This window comes from Oncorhynchus mykiss, chromosome 18 (assembly GCF_057628025.1).
Source record: "Oncorhynchus mykiss isolate SJ-2025 chromosome 18, ASM5762802v1, whole genome shotgun sequence".
Classification (NCBI taxonomy): domain Eukaryota; kingdom Metazoa; phylum Chordata; class Actinopteri; order Salmoniformes; family Salmonidae; genus Oncorhynchus; species Oncorhynchus mykiss.
In genome coordinates, this window is record NC_143039.1 from 31,748,989 (window position 1) to 31,760,587 (window position 11,599).

At 44.7% G+C, this 11,599-nt stretch overlaps 2 protein-coding genes across 6 annotated transcripts; both read left to right on the forward strand.

Moving 5' to 3' along the window:
* The first annotated feature begins 486 nt into the window (after nt 1–486).
* On the forward strand, nt 487–11,549 carry LOC110495875 (uncharacterized). Of its 5 annotated transcripts, XR_016488381.1 has the most exons (16): nt 487–1,395; nt 2,042–2,121; nt 2,247–2,368; nt 2,562–2,639; nt 2,772–2,855; nt 3,008–3,139; nt 6,264–6,345; nt 6,429–6,514; nt 6,645–6,716; nt 6,934–7,202; nt 8,627–8,668; nt 9,065–9,282; nt 9,519–9,599; nt 9,776–9,869; nt 10,283–10,511; nt 10,614–11,549. XR_016488381.1 is itself a non-coding variant. In XM_090208153.1 (8 exons), exons 2-8 carry the CDS (start codon nt 2,064–2,066, stop codon nt 5,159–5,161), a joined length of 1,764 nt encoding a protein of 587 aa, XP_090064279.1. In that variant the 5' UTR covers nt 487–1,395; nt 2,042–2,063; the 3' UTR covers nt 5,162–5,308. The 5 variants fall into 5 exon arrangements, 2 of the variants coding, with proteins under 2 accessions (XP_090064279.1, XP_090064280.1); XR_016488379.1 differs by having other exon boundaries at nt 10,283–11,549; XR_016488380.1 differs by having other exon boundaries at nt 1,235–1,395; nt 2,045–2,121; nt 10,283–11,549.
* Nucleotides 6,615–9,873, forward strand: LOC149975472 (MAGUK p55 subfamily member 4-like). The gene is made up of 6 exons (XM_090206645.1): nt 6,615–6,753; nt 6,934–7,206; nt 8,627–8,668; nt 9,065–9,286; nt 9,519–9,599; nt 9,776–9,873. The coding sequence occupies exons 1-6, from the start codon at nt 6,615–6,617 to the stop codon at nt 9,871–9,873; spliced, it is 855 nt and encodes a 284-aa protein (XP_090062771.1).
* Nucleotides 11,550–11,599: the final 50 nt, after the last annotated feature.

An 11,599-nucleotide genomic window follows, 5' to 3' on the forward strand; every position in this document is an offset into this window, starting at 1 on the left:
AAAGCCATGACATCATTTTCTGAAATTTTCCATGTTTCATGAGCTGAAATAAAAGATCCCAGAAATTTTCCATTTGCACTAAAAGCATATTTCTCTCAAATGTTGTGCACAAATTTGTTTGCATCCCTGGTTGTGAGCATTTTTCCTTTGCCAAGATAATCCATCCACCTGACAGGTGTGGCATATCAAGAAGCTTGTGTCCTATATTTATAGTGTGTTATACTGTAGCATTGTATTGATGTATTAATGTTGATTGTTTTCTGCCCAAGGACTACAGATGAAAATTGGCTATCTAGCTAAATCTGGTGCAATGGAATGTTGTACACGATCCCTTACAAATAAACGTGATAATAATAATGCTTTGGTTTTAACAGTCACATTAGAGGTCAAAGATGACTATTTCGTAAATATCTCTAGTGCTGCTGATAATCCTCTAGCTTTGACCTATTTCTCTTCCTAAAAAGCTACCCAGACGGAGGGTAAATTAATGACAATACAAAAATAAGAATTTTAAAGCCAAAGCTTTTTACAGTGCAGCAAGATAATCTTAGGTTAAAGTTCATCTCTAAAATCAATTCTGGATTGTCCTCAACATTAAATCACATTTTTTCCCTGGCAGATTACTTCAAAAATCACCATCGGCCACCAGTTTCTGATCAAATAAGTCTAATAAGTCCACAGCAAGGAGATGAGTGTGCGACAGACTTCCATGATCATTTGTATGGTTAGAGAAGCAAAAGTAGTTGTAGGGTACTAAAGTATATAATGACATCATCATGTTCTGTCCCCATCTCCTCCAGCTGTTGGGAGCTCAGTACAGTGATGTGTTTAATTACACACTGTGGGATATCCCCTCTTTTCCCTCTATTCAACACAGGGTAGCTGTGTGGCCATGGTTACGTCCCAAATGCACCCTATTCCCTATATAGGGCACAACTGTTGACCAGAGCCCTCCAGGGCCCATAGGGCTCTGGTCAAAAGTAGTGCACTGTATAGGGAAAAGGGTGCCATTTAGGACACAAGCTTTATCAGGCCACGGTCTGGCGGGTTTTATAAGCAGAAAGAGTTGAAGCTTTGGGAGCAGAGCTGTAGCATAGCCTTGGACAGGCCAGCAGCAGGTTGGACATGCTTCTGTCAATTCCGGAGAGTGAGAGACAACGGCTCACTTGCCCAGGATTAACTGGGATAGAGAGAGGATTACGCTCTTCTCTCCTTTCTTTCCGGCTCGCTACGTAGTAAAAGCACAGACCTGTTACCAGCAGATCCCCTGGGGATTCTCACTCTGCGGCAAAAATCGGTGAACTGTATTATACAGATGACAAATCCTCCTCTGGAGCTAAATATTAAGGGTTGAGGAAGCGGGTCAAAGGGACTGCAAGAAAGGAGACCACAGAGGTAAGTAGTGCGCACGCAGGAATGTGTGTTAAGTCTTTTATAGTTGGCACGAGCCCAGATACAGTAGACTCTCACTCTGACCGTTTTCAGGATTTTCATTGTTTTCCCATCAAGGGGATCCACTGTTTTTAATCCAAGTATTACTACATATTAGAGTCAATTTGACGCACCCACCCGTCAAGTAACATGATGAAAAATCCTCATACTTCGGTTTAAGATGTAATACTACGAGTATTGTTTTTTTCTTTCTGTTGAATGGGTGACATTGACCCACACAGGGACATGGTAGCACGTAGAATACGGAATTAGAAGAGACTGTGTTTAAGTGTGCCATTGACCTTTGAACCCTGAGTTTATTTCACACTCAGGGCATTTAAATTACCCCTAGGGCTTTTAATGTGTGACAGTTATTAACACCCCGTTGACATCCATCATAGCAGAACTGATGACTATGTACTAGACATGGAGTCTTATTAATCAGGATTAATGTTATGTTATTGTTATCTAAAATGTGTACAAAGATTAGATGTTATCATTCAGCTTTTAGATGAACTATTAAGCAAGATTCTTAAAAAAAAAAAAAATGTATTACATTTTCTTTGTTCATTTCTCTCGTTCCAATGTCTGGGTTGGGGTGAATTTCCAGCAGTCAGTGCTGGGTGATCACCATGAGGCAGGCTGTGGAAGCCGAGAGGGTGATGTTGTCCCCTAGACCGAGTGAACATGGTCAGTAATAGGAAACAGCCTCTCTCTCAACTAGCTGATGGCAATGCACTTCTCTCCTGTATGTTGTGATAATCCTATGGTTGTTCATCTTTACGATTTACGTTTTTGTTGCTGTTGTCCTCCAGGCCTAAGGCAGATCCTGTCTGACGTGGTAGAGGAGGTGAAACATTCCATCAATAAGGAAATCAACGGAGCAAAGCTCCTAAACAGCCTCCTCAACGCCCCCTGGCTTAAGTCTCTGCTCCAAGTTAGTCTGGGAGTCTAGTTTGTGATATACTCTCATCTGGGGTTTAGAAAAGCTGTGTTTCACTATATCTCTATGTTCTCTCAGTCTCTGCTCCACCCAGTGAGTGGAGGGTGTCTTTGACTTGTGTTTGTCCATACTCTTGTCTTGTTCTCGGTGTAGGTTTTAACCTTTTCTCTGTCTCTGCACCACCCAGGTGTATGAGTGTCTGCAGCAACACCAGAGAGAGCCAGCTGCTCCCTTCCTACCGTACACAACACAGCTCATCCAACAGGTAGGACCTTTCCCTCTGCTGCTTTGCCTCCTTCCCTCTTTGGCTTGTCAGAAGTGTCAGTGGTGTCAGTCCTGTCCTGTGTCCACTCTGCTGCTGTCTGTGTTCCAACCCGTCTTTCTGCTTCTCTTCTAGATTCTGGCTGACCTCAGAACAGTTCGGAACACTTCTGCTGAGGCCAGGGAGCTTTACAGTCTCCTCAGAGGACCACATTTCCAGGTGAGAGATCCTGAGGCAACAAGGGCTCCTATGATCCTAACCTTTGTATCTGTTGTTGCAGTAACTAAGGTCTTCTGGGTTGTGTGAGTTATTTATGTGTGTTGAGTCCGCCTGAATGAATGAATGTACTTAATAGCTGTGCTCTGTCCTAGGCTCTGACATCAGCCCATGATACGGTGGCCCAGAAGGACTATAACCCTGTGCTGCCTCCTATCCCTGACAACCTCGCTGACGATGAGGAGGCCATGAGGATAGTCTGTCTGGTGAAGAACAAGCAGCAGCTGGTGAGTCGTGGATTGGATACAACTGAACGTTTTTATTGCAAGGTTACAGAAATGCTGTACTTTATGCACACCGCGTGCAAAGCATCAACTCCTGAGGACCTGACAGAAGCTGTAAGAAAGAGCAGATGATTCTTTCATAACATGTCCTTCTTTTGATTGTTAAATTGTGTGACAGATGACTTCAATCAGAGTAATAGTAGTAGAGATGGTTTTAATACTTCAACATTTCAGGATGGCTTATGATTAGTGTCACGATGGGTCAGTTATGGACACCAAAATATAACATTTCCAGTCACTCAATTTGAACACAAAATGCTTTCCTATAGTTATTAAGCTGTATATACTCGGAAGCTCCTACCCATCCACATCTGACATTGCGACCTCTTTTGGAACCCATTTGGAACAAATCTAAATCCAATCCTGGTGGCAGACAGTTTTAGCAGTACCCTGTGTACCCATATCCCTATTTCAGGGCTATAGAGGTATCTGTGGTCTCAGACAGAGGTAATCTTGTCTAGCCCTGTCTCTCCCCCTGAAAGAGGAGCTCGGGAGAGGGGATCCGCAGTCGCTGGGATACCCTGAGGAAGATGACTCGCCGAAGGCTGATCCACGGTGGGGCCAGGGCTGTGGAGGGCCCCTGGCACGGTGTGGGGGCTCTGGGGGACGTAGTGCCCGGGGAGCGACCAGTCATGCCCAGCACAAGGAGAGTCAGCTACCCACCAGCTGAATTGCTATCTTCTGCGGGTCCACCACCCCTGGGCAAGCCCCGCGCTCTGCCACATTTTAAGCCAATGAGTAACTGCAGAACGTACCAGACTGATGCACTCTGGAAAGAAGGTCTTAATCGCTCTGCCCCCTCGGTCTGTAGCTCTGTCCTGATTGGTAAGAACTACAGTTGAAAAGACCCTGAAAACAATATGATGCAATACTGTATCTACTGCCATGAGTTGTACAGTGCTGTACACTGCAATACATATCAGTTCAGTACATTATAATACAACACAATGGAACTTCTACTCTAATTCAGGCTAATAGATTACCTTTTCCAACCTCTCTCTCCTCCCTGCTTCTGGAGATAATGTGATCGAGGAGCTAGACAGCGACGAAGACAGAGAGTCAGCTAACACCCTGTCCCCTCTCCCACACCACAATCCACCCCTCCAGCCCCGGACTCTCACCCCTCCCTGCATGGCTGCATTCCATCTCTCCATGGGTAACTACCACCATTCCCCTGGAACTCCTCCGCGGTTCCGGAGCTACAGCGTCAGTCCCCGGGTGCGCACGGCTCCCCCCAGCCCCATGCAGCATCGGCGGGTAGATGAGATGCCTCTCAACCCCCCTGTGGAGCTGGCTAAGCAGAAGAGCCTGGATGAGTTGAGGTCCACAGTGCAGCAGGCTGCCAGCTCTATGGAGCGCAGCACCAATGATGTCCGGCTGCTGGGGCAGAAGATGGCCGCCGCCACAGAGCGCATGTCTGAGAGTGTCCAGGAGAATGCCCAGGCCCTGACACTGCTGGCCCAGGTGGTGAGCAGACTGCAGACACTCATCGCTGCCAGCAGGGCGGTAGCAGATACACCGGAACCACACAGAGGAACCAGCAGCAGTAGCCTGCCAGTCAACATATCAGCCAGGGTACAAGAACACACAGCCAGCAGCTTGAAGACTCAGACGTCCCTTTCACACCAGTCCAGAGTATGCTCCCTGAACACCTCTTCCTCCTCCTCCAGCTCCTTCACTGGCTCTATGGATGGCATATCCACATCCCAGGGGAAGATCTCTCAGCCTCGGCCCCCAGCCTGTAATGGGTCACCCAAAGCAGGGTTGAAGACCAGGGTTCCGCCTATGTCTCCCAAAAAGCATGTTGGTGCTTCCCCCACATCTCAAAAGAAGCATGTGGAGCCCCAGCAACCCCACCTCTACAACAGCCTCTCAACACCTCCACCACCTGCCCCACCTGCCCCCAACCACAACAAGACTGGCTGCTGCTCCAGCTCCAGCCAGGGGAAGAAGAAGAGGAAGTGAACCAGCCAGGAGGACAGTGGTGCTCTGGTATCTTCAGGAGATCTTATATTCCTCTGCTTCAGGGAATGGTCCTCTCCTCAAGATTCCCTCAGAGATCTCGGCTTCAAAAGGCATTTAACCTTCTGTTATCTTCGTCACCATCATGTCGCCCCCCCCATTCATCCCACAATTGTTATGTGTTGGCTATGTTCATTGTTGCGTTTCCATCCTCAAGCAATCCGTCTGTGTTTCATGCTACTCTGTTTCCCGAATGTCATCTGTTATTTTCACATTATTTCATTTTGTAATTGTAAATAAAGCATGTCCATTATTCCTTGATGACTCATGATGTTTTCATCTCATATCACATGACACCCTCCATAACCTGTAATTGGCCAAATGTGTCACTGTTGCTGTTCCACCCCAGCGATAATCCTCAGTTTGCATTGAGCTCCAAAAGTATTTGGACAGTGACACAATTGTTGTTGTTTTGACTTTGTACTCCAGCACTTTGGATTTGAAGTGATACAATGAGGTTGAAGTGCAGACTGTCAGCTTTAATTTGAGGGTATTTTCATCCATACCGGGTGAATCGTTTAGAAATGACAGCAGTTTTTGCACATTCACTTTTGTGTATTAAAGTAGTAAAAAGTTAAGTATTTGGTCCCAAATTCATAGCACGCAATGACTACATCAAGCTTGTGAGTCTAAACATATGTTGGATGCATTTCCTGTTTGTAATGTTTGTGTTTCATATTATTTTGTGCCCAATAGAAGAATGGTAAATAATGTATTGTGTCATTTTGGAGTCACTATTATTGTAAATAAGAATATGTTTTTAAACACTTCTACATTAATGTGGATGCTACCATGATTAATGATAATCCTGAATGAATCATGAATAATGATGAGTGAGAAAGTTAGATGCACAACTATGGTATTAAAGTCTGCACTTTAACCCCATAATCATTGCATCATTTAAAAACCAAAGTGCTGGAGTACAGAGCCAAAGCAACTAAACATTTGCCAAAGTTCCAATACTTTTGGAGCTCACTCTATGTGTGAGAGCTACAGGAAAAGGTTTTAACCCTGGATTCATGTCCCCTCTCTGTCTCTCTCTTAGGGAGCCACGATAAAGCGAAATGGGATAACAGGGGAGATCTTTGTGGCACGGATGATCCATGGAGGACTGGCAGATCGTGGCGGTGAGACCACCTCTCTCTCTCTCTCACTCTGCCTTTAATCTGTTTCTTCTTTCTCATTTGTGCCCTCCCCCCTCTCCCTCTAGGTCTGCTGCATGCAGGGGACAGGATCACAGGGGTGAATGGCTACTCTGTAGATGGCCTGGAGCCTGAGTAGGTCATTGAGACACTGGTGAGTAGCAGAACACTGCCTGGCTGCCCAAACATGCACACATTTCACACAGTCAACACAGATAGTGTCTGTAGTACGTCTTTATCCACCAGTGATGTACATGGGTGTTTATCTGTCTTTGGACCCACAGGCCCAGTCGCAAGGCACTCTCATGTCCAAAGTGGTTCCCATCACAGATAGACCAGTCAGCAACCAGACGATAGTGAGTAATGGCATGTTTATCGACTTACCCTTCCCTGGTAACAGTATCAGACAAGTCATGTAAGCTGATTGAACCATAATGGCACCAAAACCAAAGTCTTTCTCTTGACAATAGGAGGTTACTATTACCAAGAAAACCTATGGCTCAGTTCCTGTCTTCAGTGTTGTAGTAAAGATCTTTTCATTGCATTGTCCTTGTGTCTTGTTATCTGTTGTAGTGTGTCTCCTGGTGTCCCAGCTGTATGTGCTTGTCATGGCAGACTACAGTCCCCAGCAGGACCCGGCCATTCCCTGCGCCGAGGCAGGTATGGACTTCAGGAAGGGAGACCTGCTGGAGATCGTGGGCCAGTCAGACACCCTCTGGTGGCAGGCCAAGAAACTACCCAGCACCTCGGCCTGCGCTGGACTTATCCCCTCCACCAACCTGCTCAGGAGGAAACAGAACGAGTTCTGGTGGTCTCAGCACTACCAGCCTACATCAAACCCTGTGAGTAGAGTTCCCTACTCATCTTTACATCTGGCTTTTCAGCTCTTGTAGACCAAATTATAAGCAGCTGGTAACAATTATTACTGTATATCCATAACAGTAATACACATGCCAATGATCTTATTCCTCTTGCTTACCTGAATTGAGCACTGTGAATGAAGGTAAGAACTATGATCCTTTTTTATGGTGCCAGTTCTCAATTTGAGGCAGTTATTGTTACACTACATGACCAAAAGTACAGTATGTGTACACCTGCTTGTCGAACATCTCATTCCAAAATCATGGACGTTATATGGAGTTGGTCTCCCCTTTGCTGCTATAACATCCTCCACTCTTCTGGGAATGCTTTCCACTAGATGTTGGAACATTACTGTGGGGACTTGCTTCCATTCAGCCACAAGAGCATTAGTGAGGTCGGGGACTGATGTTGGGCTCGCAGTCGGCGTTCCAATTCATCCCAAAGGTGTTCAATAGGATTGAGGTCAGGTCTTTGTGCAGGCCAGTCAAGTTCTTCCACACCGATCTTGAACAACCATTTCTGTATGGACCTGACTTTCTGCAAGGGGGTATTGTCATGGTGAAACAGGAAAGGGCCTTCTCCAAACTGTTGTCACAAAGTTGGAAGCACAGAACCATCTAGAATGTCATTGTATGCTGTAGCGTTAAGATTTCCCTTCACTGGAGCTAAGGGGCATAGCCCGAACAATGAAAAGCAGCCCCAGACCAATATTCCTTATCCACCAAACTTTACAGTTGGAACTATGCATTGGAGCAGGTAGCGTTCTCCTGGCATCTGCCAAACCCAGATTTGTCTGTCAGAGTCCAATAGCGGCGAGCTTTACAGCTAACGCGTTGCATTGCGCATGGTGATCTTAGGCTTGTGTGCAGCTGCTCAGCCTTGGAAACTAATTTCCTGAAGCTCCCAACGAACAATTCATCTGCTGACATTTCTTCCAGAGGCAGTTTGGAACTTGGTAGTGTGTGTTACAACAGAAGACAGGCAATTTTTATGAGCTACGCTCTTCAGCACTAGGGGATCCCGTTCTATGAACTTGTGTGGTCTAACACTTTGCGGCACGTTGTTGCTCCTAGACGTTTCCACTTCACAGTAACAGCACTTACAGTTGACTGGGGCAGCTCTAGCAGGGCAGAAATTTGATGAACTGACTTGTTGGAAAGGTGGCATCCTATGAAGGTGCCACGTTGAAAGTAACGGAACTCTTCAGTTACTACTAGGCCATTCTACTGCTAATGTTTGTCTATGGAGATTGCATGGCTGTGTGCTCCATTTTATATATCTGTCAGCAACAGATGTGGCTGAAATAGACAAATCCACTAATTTGAAAGGGTGTCCACGTACTTTTGTATATCTAGTGCATTTCATTATTGACTTTGCACTGACCTGTCATACTTGGCTCTTTCAGATAAAGACCTGATGGCCATTGATGAAAAGTCTGACGAAGCTGGTAAGATTTCCCAAATTTCCTCTACAATGAATCATATTGTTTCACTCATTTGTTTACTTCAAGATTTGGTGGATTTTTTTGTATGTTTTTGTTCTATATTCTAAGAGATGAGGAAGATTTTTAATCTTTTAGGTAAGTCTTTGTTGAAGTAAGTTCTTCATGTAGCCTGTGGTATACAAAATACAGTATCACTCAACTATAACACTGTTTACTTTATTTCAATCATTTCTGAATTACAATTTGGAATGTGAGAGGAGCTAAGAGAAGGTGAACATAACTTGCTCTACTGAGCTCTCCTTTGATCTCAATTAGAATAAATTCCAACACCATGTCTAGTGACATACACATTCATCCCATTATCATGCTCTCCCCCTTCCTTTTTCCCCCCGCTCCTAGAGGAGGGTGAGTTCAGCACTAAAATCGAGGGGATCTATCTAACTGGGTTCAGACGTAGCCTGCGTCTGTGCCGGCGCCAGTCCCTAAGCACAGGTTCCAGTCAGCAGTCCTGCTACACCCGCTGCTCCGGCAGCTGCTACAGTGCCCTCAACAACCCATACGAAGAGGTGGTACGATACCAGTGCAACCCACAGGACAAGCACCGCCTGATCACCCTGGTGGGTAATTCATCAGTCTGGCACTAACCAGCTACACAAATAGATTGGCACAAGATTCAAATATGTATTGACTGTCATGAGTACGTGCTAACGCGTAAATGGTTCTGTGGCCAATAATGCAGTATGATTCATGCTGTCACTGTTTTTGTACATGGGCAGTGTGCCTCTACTTGTATTGGCGCAGAATATGTGTGACGACATGACAGAGACCTCACAAGTGTGTTCTTCTCTCTCAGGTCCCTCTGGCATTGGAGTGAACGAACTTCACAGGCGGTTAATCAAAATCAATCCAGTGACCTTTCAAGGGGCCGTGCCTCGTAAGTAAACCACCTAACCTCTGTGAACCTGCCAGTCTATTTGACTTTCTTCCATTGTTGACATGGATACAATCAATGTCTTGTTTGATGTCGTCCTATGATGTCTTGATATGATGATATGACGTCTTGTCTTCTTCCTATGATGTCATCTGAAATATTTGTCCTTCCTGCTCCAGACACAACACGAGTCGCTAAGAGCCATGAGGAGTCTGATAAAGAGTATCACTTCATCAACAGAGAACTGTTTGAGAACATGGTTTACAACAACAAGTAGGTACTCACTGAATAACAGCTTATCACTTTCCTCTCACAAACACATGAATGGGGACAAAGAGGATTAAGTAAGTTAATAACATTGATGTGGACCACCTGATATTAAGCCAGGGTTTTGTGTTGCGTTTGTTTTAAACCATGTTTCTGGAAAATGGGGAGTACAAAGGTCATTTCTACAGCACAAGCTTTGACGCTGTGAAGGATGTTTTGAACAGTGGAAGGATCTGTGTCATCGAAATCGAGCCTCATGTGGGTCCTGCTGGGGTTCTTCCCCAGTGGGGCTTCATCATTGACTTGGCCCTATTGTGGAGTTAGCTCTGTGTTGACCTCAGTTGCATCTTGGCCAGGTCTTCATTGAAAATGAGAATTAGTTCTCAATTGACCCATGTATGATGACTGTCCCGTTCTAGGCCATCCAGTCAGTGAGGACACATGAGCTCAAGGCCTACATCATCTATGTGAAGCCGCCCACCGCAGAACAAATTAAGGAGACCAGAAAGGACACTCAGATCGCCACAAATGACTACGTCAACATCCCTTTCTAAATAAGCCCTCTTATGGTTTTATTATCATTTCTCATTTTTTTTATTGACCAGGAAGTCGCTCACGGTTTGAACCTCTTTTTTCCAAAGATACCTGGTAATAATATGCCATCCCTATGGTGATCAATTGGTTGAAATACTGACCATCATGCCATAGTTAGGATAGTAACCAACTGTCATGTTATTCTGTTCCCAATAGGAGGAAGACTTCCAGGAGATTGAGGAGACAGCCAGAAAGATGGAGTTTCACAACTGCTAGTTCTTTGAAAATGTGATGGTGAACGACAGGCTGCAAGACTCCTGTGTTCAGCAACTGAGGGCTGTGAGGAGGGCTCAGGACGAGACACAGTGGGTTCCTGCCAACTAGATACGACCCACAGAGGAGTTTTGATGAGAAAAGAGGAGAGGAGAGAACATGAAAGGATCACAAACAGGGCATCGTAAAAGAGGGAATGGAGAACAACATGGATGTGGAGTGTCTGTCACCTTTGGCTGCTACTTCTGAAGATGCCCTCTGCTCTTCAGTGGAATTGGTTTTAGATTGGATTTCTTGTTTTGTTTTGTTTAGTGTGAGTTTGAGAGACTCATACAGATACTGTCCTTGTGTCTGCTTGAATCTGTTGTTGACTAATTTGCCTATTCAAGGCTATGATGGCGCTGGATTAAACCAAAAATCATGTGTCTGTTTTTCTCTGAAATTGTGTGCATAGTTGGAGATAATGTATTGATGTGCTACATAGGTATGCTATGGGAGGTTGTAGGTTAACTTCTCATCTTTCGTTTACAATCAGAGCAAATAATTGTCCGTGCTGAATTTCTGTATTTTCTTAATGTTTTTATTTGATTTAATAAAATGAATGTTAACGCCAAAGAACGTATATTCAAGTGCTCTAGATTGGTACGATGTTTCAGTAGGAAGGTGAGCAAGTTAGTGGAGTTGTGTGCTCACCATTTAACACAATGTTTTCATAGTACTGAAGGATACCTTCAGCACAGGCTGTAATCCCAGGCTATTATTATACATCGTATTTTTTTGTGTAACATAATGGGATATGGAATAATGGTAAAATATGTGATGTAAAATTGTATAAATTGTATAAAAATACAATTTTATGTGTGAACGCGTGTTATTTAATATGTGCTTGTGTGACTTTTTGTGTCAACATGTGTAGAAGATAGGCTTTT

Bases quoted from the DNA above. Each gene is read 5' to 3' on its own strand.
- LOC110495875 (XM_090208153.1), top strand. From the start codon at position 2,064: ATGAGGCAGGCTGTGGAAGCCGAGAGGGTGATGTTGTCCCCTAGACCG. The intron at 2,122-2,246 runs GTCAGTAATAGG...GTTGTCCTCCAG, and splicing joins CCCTAGACCGAGTGAACATG to GCCTAAGGCAGATCCTGTCT. The intron at 3,140-3,678 runs GTGAGTCGTGGA...TCCCCCTGAAAG, and splicing joins TGAAGAACAAGCAGCAGCTG to AGGAGCTCGGGAGAGGGGAT.
- LOC149975472 (XM_090206645.1), top strand. From the start codon at position 6,615: ATGGGTGTTTATCTGTCTTTGGACCCACAGGCCCAGTCGCAAGGCACT. The intron at 9,287-9,518 runs GTAATTCATCAG...CTTCTCTCTCAG, and splicing joins CCGCCTGATCACCCTGGTGG to GTCCCTCTGGCATTGGAGTG. The intron at 9,600-9,775 runs GTAAGTAAACCA...TTCCTGCTCCAG, and splicing joins CTTTCAAGGGGCCGTGCCTC to ACACAACACGAGTCGCTAAG.